Raw genomic sequence first — 14,279 nt, forward strand, 5'->3', positions numbered from 1 at the left:
ACGAAGGTTTTGGGGTCATGAATCCTGAGGTTGCAATCCTGGTTCCACCCCTTGCTTGCCAGGGACCAGGGGCCAGGTTCCTGGACCTCTCCAGCCTGTTTCCATAGATGCAGAAAGGGGAAAACATGCAGCAGCCTTAGGTACCCTGCTTAGCACTTTGTGTGCGTCATTTTATTCACATCTATCATCTATCTTTAGTCTTTGCAACAACCTTAACTATTATTCACGTTTTACATTCAAAGAAACTGAGATCATGCAATTTAACTAAGGTCTCAGAGTTTGGTGAGTGATGAGCTGAGATGGGAACCTTAATCATTCTGCTAAGGTAGAGTTGTGCTGGGAACTCAACCAGAAACCATGTGACAGATTCAAATAGTGGTGCTTATCATCCCCATCACCACCCCCATCGTCATCATCATCACTGTGAGCATTTAATAAAGCGCACAGACTTGAAATGGGTATTACAGGTTGAAAAACTTTTTTTTTTTTTTTTTTTTTTTTTACAAAAACTTAACTGTTCTTTTTAAATTAAGAACAAGATAGGCTGGGCGTGGCAGCTCACACCTGCAATCTCAGCACTTTGGGACTCTGAGACAGGAGGTTCACTGGAGCCCAGAGGTTCGAGACCAGTCTGGCTAACATAGTGAGACTCCATCTCTACAAAAAAGTAATAAAACAGATGAGATAACCGTGGTGGTGTGTGCCTCTCATCCCAGCTATTTGGGAGGCTGAGGTAGGAGGATCGCTTGAGCCCGGGAGGTCAAAGTTGCAGAGAGCCATGATCGCGCCACTGCACTCCAGCCTGGGTGACACAGTAAGACCCTATCTCAAAAACAGAAAGAAAAAAACGAGATGACAAAGGTTAAGTCACCTGACAATGATTCACTCTCAAGAAAATCTTACTACTTAGCTTTTTAAAAGAAATTTCAATATATCTCTCTGATAATGAGCAGTGCTTATATTAGAAACATCTTTTTTTAAAATGTGGAAAACTATACTATGATTTAATGAACTTAATAAACTCTTGGTGTAAAACTGCCTACAAAGATGACGTCTGCAGAGCAGCAGAAAATTAACTGTGGGCAGCGACAGCTTAATGTAGCAACAGATTCTACACTTTGCTTTTAAACACTGGATTATTTGCGCTTAGAGTTTTCCAAGCTTGTAGTCACTGGGTCTGGTTCTTTAATGAGTGTCTTTGATATCTTTTCTAGTTCAGTGCAGAAACAGCCAGAGGGTGGAGGAAACCCCCAGGGCTAACTAAAGACAGCTCAGAAATGCTTCTCAGCTGTGGACTCTCCGAGGCCGGCTTCCAGCCAGCGGTCAGCAACCTTTCTGAAGTGGCGGCAGGCCGAGTCTTTATTTGCGCTGAATTCAGCTCTGGCCAGTTTTGTGCAGATCAGAGCCTCTAAGTAAGGCGGGACGATTGCTGTACGACCCTCTGTACTTGCTGGGAGGGGACGAGGGTATGGGAGGGAACTGCTCTTCCCCACCCCGTCCTCCTCCGTGCGTCTAGTCCTGAGCTGGGACTCCTGCCTGGGTGGGGGGCCCCAGAGCTGCTCCAAGGCCCTGGCCAGCTGAGGCCCCGTGAGTAAATACAGCCCAACGCAGAGCCAGGCTAGCACAGGCAGGGCTGTTTTCTCTCTTGCATGAGGTAATCTGCTGCGGTGGGTTGGATTCCAAGTGGCATTCATCTCCGCTAATGTGACGTGTAAATGCACAAACACAGCCACAGGCATCAGCAGAGGGACGCCGTTCCCCCCGCAGCCTGGCTGTCCTGTTTCCCGTTCGGATAAAATGAGCCCTTCACTGTCATACGGAGTGATGCCCGACCCCAGGTCGACTAGGCATGGCTCAGGTTTCCACGTAGGAGACAGACTGAAGCCCATGGTTATGTGAACACACTAGATCCAGGCTGCCTGGGTTGTAGCTCCGCAACTCCAATTATTAGCTATGTGACTCTGGCAAGTTAAGTTACCTCTCTGTGACTTGGTTTCCCATCTTTAAAGGGGGATTTGCAAACATAGGGTTGTGAGGGTTGCATGAGTTCACACATGTAAAAAGGCCTAAAATGGTGCCTGCCACACAGTGTGTTATATACAAACGTCGTTATATGCTAGTCATGTTCTCAAGTACGGCTTATGGATCTAGGAAAAGTGCATCGCTGATCAATCCAGAGCAAGATTTTTCTTTTAAAAAATATATTGACATATTTAACATTTTAACACTAGCTGTGATGTTCTGGGCCAGTTGCTTAATCTGCCCAAACCTCAGTTTCCTTACTTATATAATGGGTAATTAATAATACTGTACCTATGTAATAGGGTTAGTGTGTAAATCAAATGACACAAAGCACATAGTGCCTGGCAATAGTAACTTGCTATGTCTATTTCTTCTAAAATAGGGTCTTTAAACTTAGGATACCTTCTAGTTGATACCCGGATAATTAAAAAAAAAAAACAATTTATGATGTCGGTAATCTAAACCTGGGGGTCCAATCTTTTAGCTTCCCTGGGCCACACTGGAAGAAGAATTGTCTTGGGCCACACATAGAATCAGTGAACACTAATGAGAGCTGATGAGCTTAAACAAAAAAAAAAATCACAAGAAAATCTCATCATGTTTTAAGAAAGTTTACGGATTTGTATTGGGCCATTCAAAGCCGTCCTGGGCCCCATGCAGCCCGTGAGCGACAAGCTTTATTTAAACGATGTTTAAAATTTCCTTTGTTTTTAGGTTTTATCTGCTAGTTACAAACATGTCACATGAATTCTCTACATACTGTCTTCAAATTTGGAAGACACTTTTGTTACTGCACACTGCACACAAACCTACCATACATGAGGGCAAAGTTAGTATTTCATTTCACTACACAGGGCCCACGGGGAACACAGAGGGTACATGAGACAGGATGCATCGAAGGTGACATGGCCCGAGGCGCCAACCTCCCTGTCGTGGCGGCTCTAGTTCCCTACACTGCTTTGCAAACCTCAATTGTGAATGCTACCAGCTAGAAAAACCTCTGTGATCACCTGCAAAAGCTATTCCTAGTAGGAAACCTCACTGAAAAGACCTTTTGTTTAAACTGAAACCCAAATGAGAGTAAAATGTTCCTATCTTATCATAAAAATTGGACTGGTTAAATTCCTGAAGTAATAAAGAATTTGAAATTTATGATCTTTATTCAATATATGGAATAAAATGTAATGATTTTACGTATCTGGCCAAAGACAGAAATTTGCTGACTTCTGTCTTACCTTAATTTTCCATGGGTTAGTTTTTCTCAGCACATTATAATAGTGGATAATTTAGTGAATGCTGTTTTGCTGACCTAAAGCAAAAATCCACAGAAGCTGAAATCTTAGTAGCCAGAAAATATAACCAAAATACTAGGGAATGGTGAACTCACTCCTAGGGAGCAGTGAACCCACTGGGAACATTTAACTTGCTATGAGTTGTAAAAAGAAAATTTATTATAAACATTTGTGTATATATAATACATTTATTATAGACATTTCTCCCTCATTTTGCAAAGTTTTTGGCTTTTAAAGCACAGCATCACAGGCCTCAGCAAGTCTACTGTAAGTCAACAGTAAGAAACACACTGTGTGACAATACAGGTCATGGTCAAAAATAGTTGTGTGTCATTAAGACACAACATGAATGTGAGAAGTGAGATGCACACTCAGCTGAGTCAGAGCCTGAAGATAACCAACACACGCGTAAGGCTTTCAGTGTATAAAAGCCTCTCAACGGAATTACTTACGCCCTAGGATTCAATACAAGGTATCAATGATCTCTAAGGACAGATTTGGCCAGGGGGTTGGGATTAAAAAAGGGAAAACGTATCAGGACAGTTACAAAGTTCAGAGCCCTCATTTTTAGAATTTCTAAACACATGCCGCCTGTTGGCAGAGACCTGTGGTATAAAAATTACAGAATTCTATGAGAGCAAAGGAGATTCAGCACTGTTTGGTTCCCAGCAGAACTGATAAAAAGGAGCTAAAAAGCAACACCTAAAAAATTCCTGCTTAATATTATTTAGTACTTTTATGCTTAAAAATTCCAAATGACTAAGAACTTTTGCAGAATCTCTAAAACCAAAACCAAAACAATGTGTTTACCAAAAGAGTTAAATGCTTTGTTTGTTTCAAGTGGGAATTAACTTGTGTGTGTGTACATATGTGCTTATTTCATGAGGTTCTGTAATTTGATGCATAACTGCTGTTATTCATATGGAGTTGAGCAATATTGGATATTCTAAGGTTTAGTAAAGCCAGAAGTTATATGAACATTTTATTTTAGTGAGATTTTAAAAAACTATCTTTCAGATGACACAAAATTTTTAAAAATCACAAATTTCAAACTATAGTTTGAAACATTAAACAGAATTCAAACTAAAATATCATTGGATTTTTAATGATCATTCTAAACTTTAATTATACAACAAGAGCCAACTGTATGGGTAAATGGCCATTAATAACTGGAAATAGAAAATACATGAACCTAAAATGCACAGAGCCAAAATCTTTATAATATAGAGCCAAGTTTTTATTTTAGTCTGGATGGAAACTTTACTGGGAAGAAGAAATGCACCCAGTCACACTTGAGTGTCTAATGCAAACAGGATTTTGGCACTAGGTTTTAATGCAAAGGATAATACATATCATAGTACTCTGTGATTAAAGGACTTGTATTTCGGAATGAAATGAATTTTTTGTTTGATATGCTCATTTGGCAACCTATTTATTATTTTTTAAGTCTAATTGTAAGCCTCAATGTCAAAGACTGCTGCCGGGTGTCCTTTTGATACACTGTCACTGTGACACTCAGAGCTGAATGCTCCACATAAAAAATACGTAGTAATTATTGTTTTATGTTAGAACTGCTTGTGTTCCTGATTTACTTGTAATTCCAAGCTCACCCAAATGAAAATAAACTTGCAAAAAAGAATAAAACCCCTTTTGCTGTGCTTGCAAAAATCTTCATAAAAATCAGCATCTATGGAACTGAAAACATAATTCACAAGTATTTCTATAAGGGAAGGAATTTTAGGTAATCCTTATGTTGGAGCTAGGATAAAAATAATTTGATGGAGTAACATATTTGGTATCAATTCTGGGGTAATAAGAGATGCTAGAGATTTATAATAAAATCAGTTCTGCTTCTTGGAACATCTAAGCCACAAATTTGATACATCAAAAGGCAAATTAGTGGATACGGATAAAGTTCATACAGAAGTAGCAAAGAAAAAGGGTGGTTTTGCACAAATAGTACATATGCCAACCTCCTTTAACTACATAAGCAGAATGTCTATACAAGTTCATGGTTTGAGAAATGATCTAAGAGGTCATTAATAACTTCTAATTTTCACAGTGAAAACAGTGAGAATGTGCACATCTGTGACTAGCATCCAGATGTGAACATCTTATAATTTTTATTTTGAATCTGTTTATGTATGAATGTGGAAAGAGAATATACCTCAACATACTTGTGAAACAGTGCTGTAAGTAAGCCGCGCAAAACTGGAGAAGCGTTAAGTTATAACTGTTAGGGCTGGCAAGACCTAGCTGTTGGCAATTTTCCCTCAAGCTAATATGTAAAAAGTAAAATTTATTCCTTTTCTAATACTGTCATGTTTTATGACAACTCTATGTGGTAATGTCAAAGGTGACGGTTTGGTCTTCCTCCACAAACTGGGATATGACAGCTGAACTGCATACAAGACCTACAAAATAGGACCTACAGGATGGCTTCGTTCCAGTCAGAACAGAAGATTCTGGTGCGCAGATATCTATGGTGATAATCTTAGAAATGTCAAAGGCTGAACACTCAAGGAGTTTGCTAACTCCTCTAGATCTCTGGTTTAATACTACCATGTTAAAGATCATTATTTAATTAAGAATTACACATCTGTAGCAGCTTGGTTTAAATTCAGACCACATACTGAATTTTGGAAGTCTTCTCTCCACCCCAACTTTTTCTAGAACCAACTAAGAGTTGTTAGCGTGAAAACATTCCCATACCTAACAGCAGTGCTCCATGTGTGCTTGGGATACTCTGAGTTGATTTCATTCCAGTGAGATAAAAATTAATCTGAGGCAAATGAGAGCTGATGAAGCACCATAAGCCATAAGTCATAAAGCCTTGAGGATTTTAATGCTGTCATCTGAGTGAAAATCTGCAAAGTGCTCACAAGAGTCACTGCATGTGATCCTCTCTTTTTGTCACGTGCCATGCTTACCAGTTACGAGATATTCTAAATGAAACTTTAAAACTTCATTTCCAGAATACCCCTCATGGTTTATGGGGTTCTTATCTATATTTGCTGAACAGAACATTTTTTTCCCCATCAATCATAGCAATCACCTTAATCTATATCTGGAATAGAGAAGATTTTAGTGATGGTCAGGCCAGGACTTCTCCAAGTGGGGCCGACTGCTGAACCACATCTCTGGAGGAAGGTCCAGGAAAGCTTCATTTGAAACAAGAGATACTCACCAACACTACAGCATGAGGAGCAATGACGCAAGCAAATCCTTTAATTTTACAAACGAGGACAAAGTCAGATGACCTATACTCAAACCCCATTAATGCAGCCCTGTGCCCCCAGGGCTGGGACTCAGATACCCTAACCCTCTGTTTGGAGTCCTTCACCCAAATCTCCCTTTTATAAAATGTCTCTGGTCCAGAAGGTAGATATTACTGGTGCCACCTTTAAGGTCTGAGAAAGAAGCCCTGCTTCTGCCCTAGTGGGAAACTTTCCCCTGCACTTTGGGTAGTAGGATTGGTGTCCCTAACTAACACTGGCTGGCAAAGGGAAATGATTCCCTTCTATCTCGGAAGAAAAGGAATTTTACAGAAGGCAGTTAAAGCATTAGCTGAATTGAGGGCCTAAAAAGCTTGACAACCCCCCTTTAACCGATGATCCGCCCACAGTGGAAAAGGAGGCACTTCTTAGCTGAGCAGCAAATAAAGATTTCCAGAAGGATACACTGCTGTGCTTTTGTGTCACGTTTGGGGAGCCCGCCGCCCTGGCCACCTCACTTCAACGGCAGCCCAGATGACCAGATAGGGGTAGTAATTAATTATAATTTGTTACAATTTAAAGACCACAAAAGAAATGCTGAAAACTGGTTTCGAAAAGCATTTTTAGACGTAAGGGTATTAATGATTAATCCTCTCGAACCCTCAGTTGGTAATAGGTAAAATGTCGGAGATGGTGACAGTCACTTAATTGCTGGTGCAATTCACAGTGCCTGAGAATCGACAAGGAGGCTTTTTGTAGCCCATTATCAAAGTGTCAACAATGATTATTGCCAATATAGTTACACAAATGCCAATTGCAGGGCAGCTGTTTTCTTTCAAATGGGTTTCAGGAAGAAGGCTGTATGTTAAAAGGGATCTTTTTATTGTGACCCTATGGCTCCATTACACATACTTTACTTTACCTAATAAAATCAGACATGAGTTTTGAGAAGAACTGTGCAGGATGATGAACAAAATGCATATTTGTGTAAATCCCCAGGACTCTCTCTCTCAAGAACATGGGCTTTTTAAGAGTCAGGTCAAATCCCCCAGAAATCAAGTGAGTCCAGTTATGTTTTCTTTTACTTCCCCAGGTCCCCTGCTGAGTCGCTCGCTAGCAGGCAGCATGCTAAGACTGTCATTTGTAAAAAGCAGCCCGCTCAGCTATAATTACTAATTTGATGTCACACTGGAATTGCAGCGCAGCTGTGAAAAGATCGACCACCAGGGAGGTTCGCATTTCTCTGTCTCATTTAGAGGAGGCGAAACTGCTGGAGCCATGAATGGGAGATGCCCTTCCATTAAAAAGGAAATAATTAAAGAATAAAACAAGTCATAGCAGCTGTCAGAATTTGACAATGGTTATTTTTTTTTAAAGCACTGTTCTGCTCTTAAAAAAAACCTCAAGACATCTGTACATGCATGTTCTGAGACTTGTTGCCATGAAAGTGATTCCACTGTTAGAATATAACTTATTTCCTTCAGTTCCATCTTCATGATTATGCTAATGCAAATCACACTAATTACATGTCAAGCTACAATCTAAGAAATGGGACTTGTCTGCACCTATAACGCTAAATATTTGAAATGACAGTTTCAAAACTTGTCATCAACAAGTTAAAAGTATGGAAAATTAGAAGTTATAATGACTCATATGAAAGAAAACCTGGGAAGAATAAGAATTGAGATTACTAATTAAACTATGTCACCAGAGATTCTCTATGCACAGTTTTTTTTTTTTTTTTTTTCTCAGACAGGGTCTTGTTCTGTCACTGAGGCTGGAATGCAGTGGTGTGATCACGGCTCACTGCAGCATCGACATCCTGAGTTCAAGCAATCCTCCCATGTAGCTGGGGCCACAAGTGTGCACCACCATGCCCAGCTAATTTTTTGAATTGTTTGTAGAGTTGGGGGTCTCGCTATGTTTCCCAGGGTGGTCTTGAACTCCCGAGCTCAGGCTATCCTGTAGCCTCAGCCTCCCTAAAGTGCTGGGATTACAGGCGTGAGCCACCATGCCCAGCCCTCTAGAAAGATTGTTCTTTGTACCATAACGATCATTTGGAAAGGAATATAGTTATATATAATAGCAATGAATATAATATTCTTGCAAATCATTTCATTTATAAAAGGCTAAAATGTAGTAAGTGTTTTTAGCCTTCCCCAAATATTTCAAACCAGAGGTACCAGTAGATTGTTTTGATAGCATTTAGTAGACTGTTTTGATAGCATTTTCCCCCCCGATGTCTGATCATAAAAAGGAGTATTTATGATTTGTGAACACAATGAATGGTAGGCTTTTTGGAAGAGTCAGAAATCCTAACTGATCATGGAAAGAAAACCCAAAGGATGGCAGAAAAGGGAAAGCAAAGACTTTTTTTAAAAGTTAAAAAAACAAACAAACAATGTTTTTAAGAGTTCGGCTTGGCTGGGCGCGGTGGCTAATGCCTGTAATCCCAGCACTTTGGGAGGCCAAGGCGGGTGGATCACGAGGTCAGGGGATCGAGACCATCCTGGCTAACACGGTGAAACTCCGTCTCTACTAAAAATACAAAAAAATTAGCCGAGCGTAGTGACAGGCGCTTGTCGTCCCAGCTGCTAGGGAGGCTGAGGCAGGAGAATGGCATGAACCCAGGAGGCGGAGCTTGCAGTGAGCTGAGATTGCACCACTGCACTCCAGCCGGGGTGACAGAGCGAGACTCCGTCTCGAAAAAAAAACTAAACAGTTTGGCTCTATTAATACATTTCATTTCATCTATTACAGTTTAACAAACGTTTCTAGAGTCTACAAAACACTGCTGTATCAGAGAGAGAAGGCATGGCATGATCTCTACCGAGCCATGAATGACGACTTTCCCCTGGGTTCGTTCTAGACGTGCTTCTCTTCTCGACACGCTCCTCCTGGGTGACCTCACCCACTTCCCTGTCTCTGCTGACCGTCCTTCCAGGGAGGATTCCCAAGCCCTTTGTTTTCAGCTAAGACACCCTGTGCACCCTCTCATGCCTATTGGATATCTCTGTTCTGACGCCACCCTGACATTTCAAATGCCTCCTCTCTCTCTAGTCTGGGCGATGTATCCCCAGGGAAATCGCTGGGGACGTGGTCGGTGACGGTGGGTGGGAGCCAGATTGCAGCAGGTGATGAAGTGAGGAGGAGAAAAGGAAATGGTGGATGTTTCTTTGGCCATTTGCCCTTTTACTGTGCATGAATGAAGGTACATTTTGATCTCTACCCTACTGTCAAGGCAGGCACACTCTCCATCATTTACCAATTTCTATTACTTTGACATTCCACATCTTCAAGCTATTTCCTTTTCCGCTTCCCAAGTGAGCATTTCTAATATAGAAGGGTGGGTGGGGTAGCTTTATGCAGCCTCTGTCTTCTGGAATAAGAGTTATTAGAAACCTCAACCACAAAAAGAAGGCTAGGGCACTGAATTCTTCCTCAGGGCAACTGTGCAGACAATTCTAATGTTTGCACAGTGTAAGACACGTGATAAAGACTGCATTAAACGTACAAGTTTTACAAATATGTACATCTGAAAGTATGAGCGAAAATGCTCAAGCTCTTCAAATAGAGGAAATACAAATTGTTTTGCTAACATAGTATGGAAACAAATAATTTATTTCACTACTTTAGAAAAAAATCAAGTTTTAGAATCAACTGTTTCAGCACCATATTTAACTCTGAAACAATGTTTTTGTCAATGTAGTTAACTTTTTCCTCATTTTCACAATGGGATTAACATGACTTTTTGATAATATGCCCTTCAAGGAAAGGAGAGACATGAACTCACAAACATTTACAAGGCAGTGTGGCATAGTGGTTAGCAATGTGCGCTCTGGGGCTGCTGATCCCAGGCTCAAACCCTGGCGCTGTCACTTCCTAACTGTAGGACCCTGGATGAAGTTACTAAACCTGTCAGTTAAGCAACTTCATCCACTCAAAGTAAGTAACGACAGCACCAATCTTATCTGGTGACTGTTAAGGATTACATGACATAATTCATGTACAATTTAAAACGGTCTGGCATATAGTTTGTACTCAACCAGTGCCAGTTGTGACTTCCTCTAAGCCTACCTCCTAGGGAGATGTTTTAAGGAATGATGGCTACATGTTCATATTAGATACAGGATAAAAGCATCCTAGCAGAGTCCTAGAAAGATGAGTTCTCGGTCAAACAAATTCTATTATTCTTTTTTCAGAGAAAGCTATACCAATAAAGGGGCTAAACATTTTTTGGTGAGGAGGGCAGTGAACTGTGGTTCATGCCCTGGGTTCTGGAAAGTGTGTTAAGTCCTATAGGTGCAACAGTGGAAAGGAAGATAGGTAAGTGAATGTCCTGCTTTGCAGGAACCGTTACAGATATAGGAAGTCAAATACGTGTGGCTTTCCTCTCTGTGTGCCCTTGTTTTATGATTTAGGCTTCAGCAGCAACCACGCCATTAGCGGTAACTGTCCTTGTTGGCAGTGTTTACTGTCAGAGCAGGACCAAGCACTTGTTGACTGAACCTGAAGAAATCAAAATGAATGAAGGAAAAAAATCCTGCTAGTGGTAGTCCCAAGGAACTTTGGAAGAAAGTAAAAACAGACCCACCAACATGGGACATCATGTGACTCAGGGGCTGGCCTGTCGTACGATGCTGAAGAGCATGTGTGACTCTGTACACACCCTGGCATTTCCTCTGAGGAGAAAATCTCAACAAAATTTAGCTTCTGAGCTTCTCATGGGCTAAAACTGAAATACCTGCTGAGTCTTCAGTACCTGGAAGAAACATTCACTCATGGCAGCATGGAAGTCGACAGTCACTGTTTCTGCCTCTTCTGGCCAAAGCCAGTGCCTTAGAGGGGGTTTAGGCGAAGGTTGAATTCTCAAAATGTACATTCACTGATGTACAGTAAAAGGGCAAATGGCCAAAGAAGCCTCCACCATTTTCTTCTCTCCTCCTTACCTGCTGCAATCTGGCTTTGGTCCCCACTCGCCCTCACCGACCAGGTCCCCAGCAATTTCCCTGTGGATATGTCCCTGGACAACTCTCCATTCTTACCCTACCTGGCCTCACGAAAGCATCTGACGCTGGGAAGTTCATTTCCTCTGGTTCGTGGAAAATTACTAGAGTGAAAGTTTCATGAGGATGGGGACTGTATCAGCCTAGTTCCACGAAGCAGTTCTTACAATGCTTGGCAGAGTGTGTACTCATCACAGACAATCAATATCTGAGTGAGTGACCCAGTGTCTCCTGGCTCCTGTAAAAGGTGATGTTCTGCTGGGCTTGTTCTAGACATGCTTCTCTTCTCCACACACTCCTCCTGGAGGACCCTCACCCACTTTCCTGTCTCTGCTGACCGTCCTTTCAGGGAGGATTCCCACACTCTTTTTTCAGCTGAGAGCCACTGTGCAGCCTCTCATGCCTACTGGATATCTCTGTTCTGACGCCGCACTGACTGTTGGGGGAAGTCAGGGACCCCAAACGGAGGGACCGGCTGAAGCCATGACAGAAGAATGTGGATTGTGAAGATTTTATGGACATTTATTAGTTCCCTAAATTAATACTTTTGTAATTTCTTACACCTGTCTTTACTGCAATCTCTAAACATAAATTGTAAAGATTTCATGGACACTTATCACTTCCCCAATCAATACCCTTGTGATTTCCTATGCCTGTCTTTACTTTAATCTCTTAATCCTGTCAGCTGAGGAAGATGTATGTTGCCTCAGGACCATGGGATAATTGCGTTAACTGCACAAATTGTACAGCATGTGTGTTTGAACAAATATGAAATCTGGGCACCTTGAAAAAAGAACAGGATAACAGCAATTGTTCAGGGAATAAGAGAGATAACCTTAAACTCTGACCACCAGTGAGGCGGGTGGACAGAGCCATATTTCTCTTCTTTCAAAAGCAAATGGGAGAAATATCGCTGAATTCTTTTTCTCAGCATGGAACATCCCTGAGAAAGAGAATACGCACCTGGAGATATAGGCTTATAAACAGCCCCCCCAGGTGCGCCTGTCTCTTATGGTCGAAACTGCAGAGATGAAATAGACTTCAGTCTCCCATAGCGCTCCCAGGCTTATTAGGAAGAGGAAATTCCCACCTAATAAATTTTGGTCAGACCGGTTGATCTCAAAACCCTGTCTCCTGATAAGATGTTATCAATGACAGTGGTGCCCAAAACTTCATTAGCAATTTAAATTTCACCTCAGTCCTGTGGTCTCGACCTGCCTCCACTTGCCTTGTGATATTCTATTACCCAGTTAAGTACTTGATGTCTGTCACCCACACCTATTCACACACTCCCTCCCCTTTTGAAAATCCCTAATAAAAACTTGCTGTTTTTTGTGGCTTGTGGGGCCATCACAGATCCTACCAACGTGTGATGTCTCCCCCGGACACCCAGCTTTAAAATTTCTCTCTTTTGTACTCTGTTCCTTTATTTCTCAAGCCGGCTGATGCTTAGGAAAAACAGAAAAGAACCTAAGTGAATATCGGGGCAGGTTCCCCGATAACTGACATTTCAAACTCCTCTTCCTGCTCTTGTTTGCTATTTCAGGGAGTGGAATGAACACCTACCTACCCAACTGCCTAAACCAGAAACTTGGGGGTCATCCTTAACCCCCTTCCCTCTACGCACACTCCCTGGCACCTCTGGCACTCAATCCCTCAGTTCTGTAGATTTGTCTTCCCAAATCTCTCTGTAATTCATCCACTTCTACCACATCCCAGCTCACGCCAGCATCTTCTCCGGGCTACTTCATCAGCCTCTCCGACAGGTCTGGCTTCCTTCCCTCTGTGGCCTCCTCTCTCCCTGCAGCAAATGCACCAAATGCTCCCCACTCTGACTCTCATGCCCTTGCACCTGCTGCTCTTCCTCTGACTAACTCCTATTGATCCTTCAGGTTTCTGGACATCACCTCCTCCAGGAAGCCCTTCCTTGACCCTGCCCAGCCTGAGCCAGGCACCCTTGCTATGTGCTCTAGAGCTCCCTGAGTGTCCTGTCCGAGTGTTCACCCCATGATAACATAATTTTCTATTTGAGGTCTGCATCCCCTGCTAGATCTTTCTGTGTGTCTTGTTATTTTAGCCCCTGAAGCTAGGATAGTAGCCACAAAAATATTCACAAACACCTCTGAATGAACAAACAAAAGTAGATTTGCAAATCTATAAAATTCAACTCAAAACTACTATCAGTCTAAAAGAACAACTTTCAAACAACAACTTTGAGCTCTGTTTTCAAATGGAATAGTTAAGAAAAAGGCACTTCCCAAGGTGACAAGAAGGCATAACTAAGAGTATAGATGTACCCTTTATATAAGCATGTGTTGACTTGAGTTAGTTTAGGTTTACATCCAGGAAGCTACTTCCTAAATTCCTATTCAAACCAATCCTTCAAGTTGACTCTCTCTATAATCTTGCACAGTAAACTAAATGTGGCTCAAATACTACCTAAGGTCCAATAAGCCAGGAAAAGAGAAAAAGAGATGCAGTCTTCTTATCCTTAATTTCTTAGGCAAAAAATACTTGTATCATGTCTTAATAGTTGGAAAGGAGTTTGAGGCTCATCCAAGCCAACATTCTACAGGTGAGAAAGCAGACTCAGCGATGCAAAGAAATGTATTCAGGGTCACATTCGGTTTGATATCGGTGAAGCAGTGTTAGGTCCTGGTTCCCTGACCCGCAGGAACGCACTCTCAGCTGTCAGTGCCATTTTCGATTATAGGTTTACTGCACAGGTGGCTGTGTTTTTCAAG

At 41.7% G+C, this 14,279-nt stretch overlaps 2 protein-coding genes across 3 annotated transcripts in view; both read right to left on the minus strand.

Moving 5' to 3' along the window:
• The window catches only part of PIP4K2A (phosphatidylinositol-5-phosphate 4-kinase type 2 alpha), a 179,432-nt gene that overhangs the window by 18,271 nt on the left and 146,882 nt on the right, over positions 1-14,279 (minus strand). The window lies entirely within an intron of this gene.
• On the minus strand, positions 1,177-14,236 carry LOC134807136 (uncharacterized). The gene is made up of 4 exons (XM_063781454.1): positions 14,157-14,236; positions 11,479-11,538; positions 11,292-11,367; positions 1,177-1,904 (listed from the first exon to the last, which is right to left on the minus strand). Exons 1-4 carry the CDS (start codon positions 14,234-14,236, stop codon positions 1,272-1,274), a joined length of 849 nt encoding a protein of 282 aa, XP_063637524.1. The 3' UTR covers positions 1,177-1,271.

This window comes from Pan troglodytes, chromosome 8 (assembly GCF_028858775.2).
Source record: "Pan troglodytes isolate AG18354 chromosome 8, NHGRI_mPanTro3-v2.0_pri, whole genome shotgun sequence".
NCBI lineage: Eukaryota > Metazoa > Chordata > Mammalia > Primates > Hominidae > Pan > Pan troglodytes.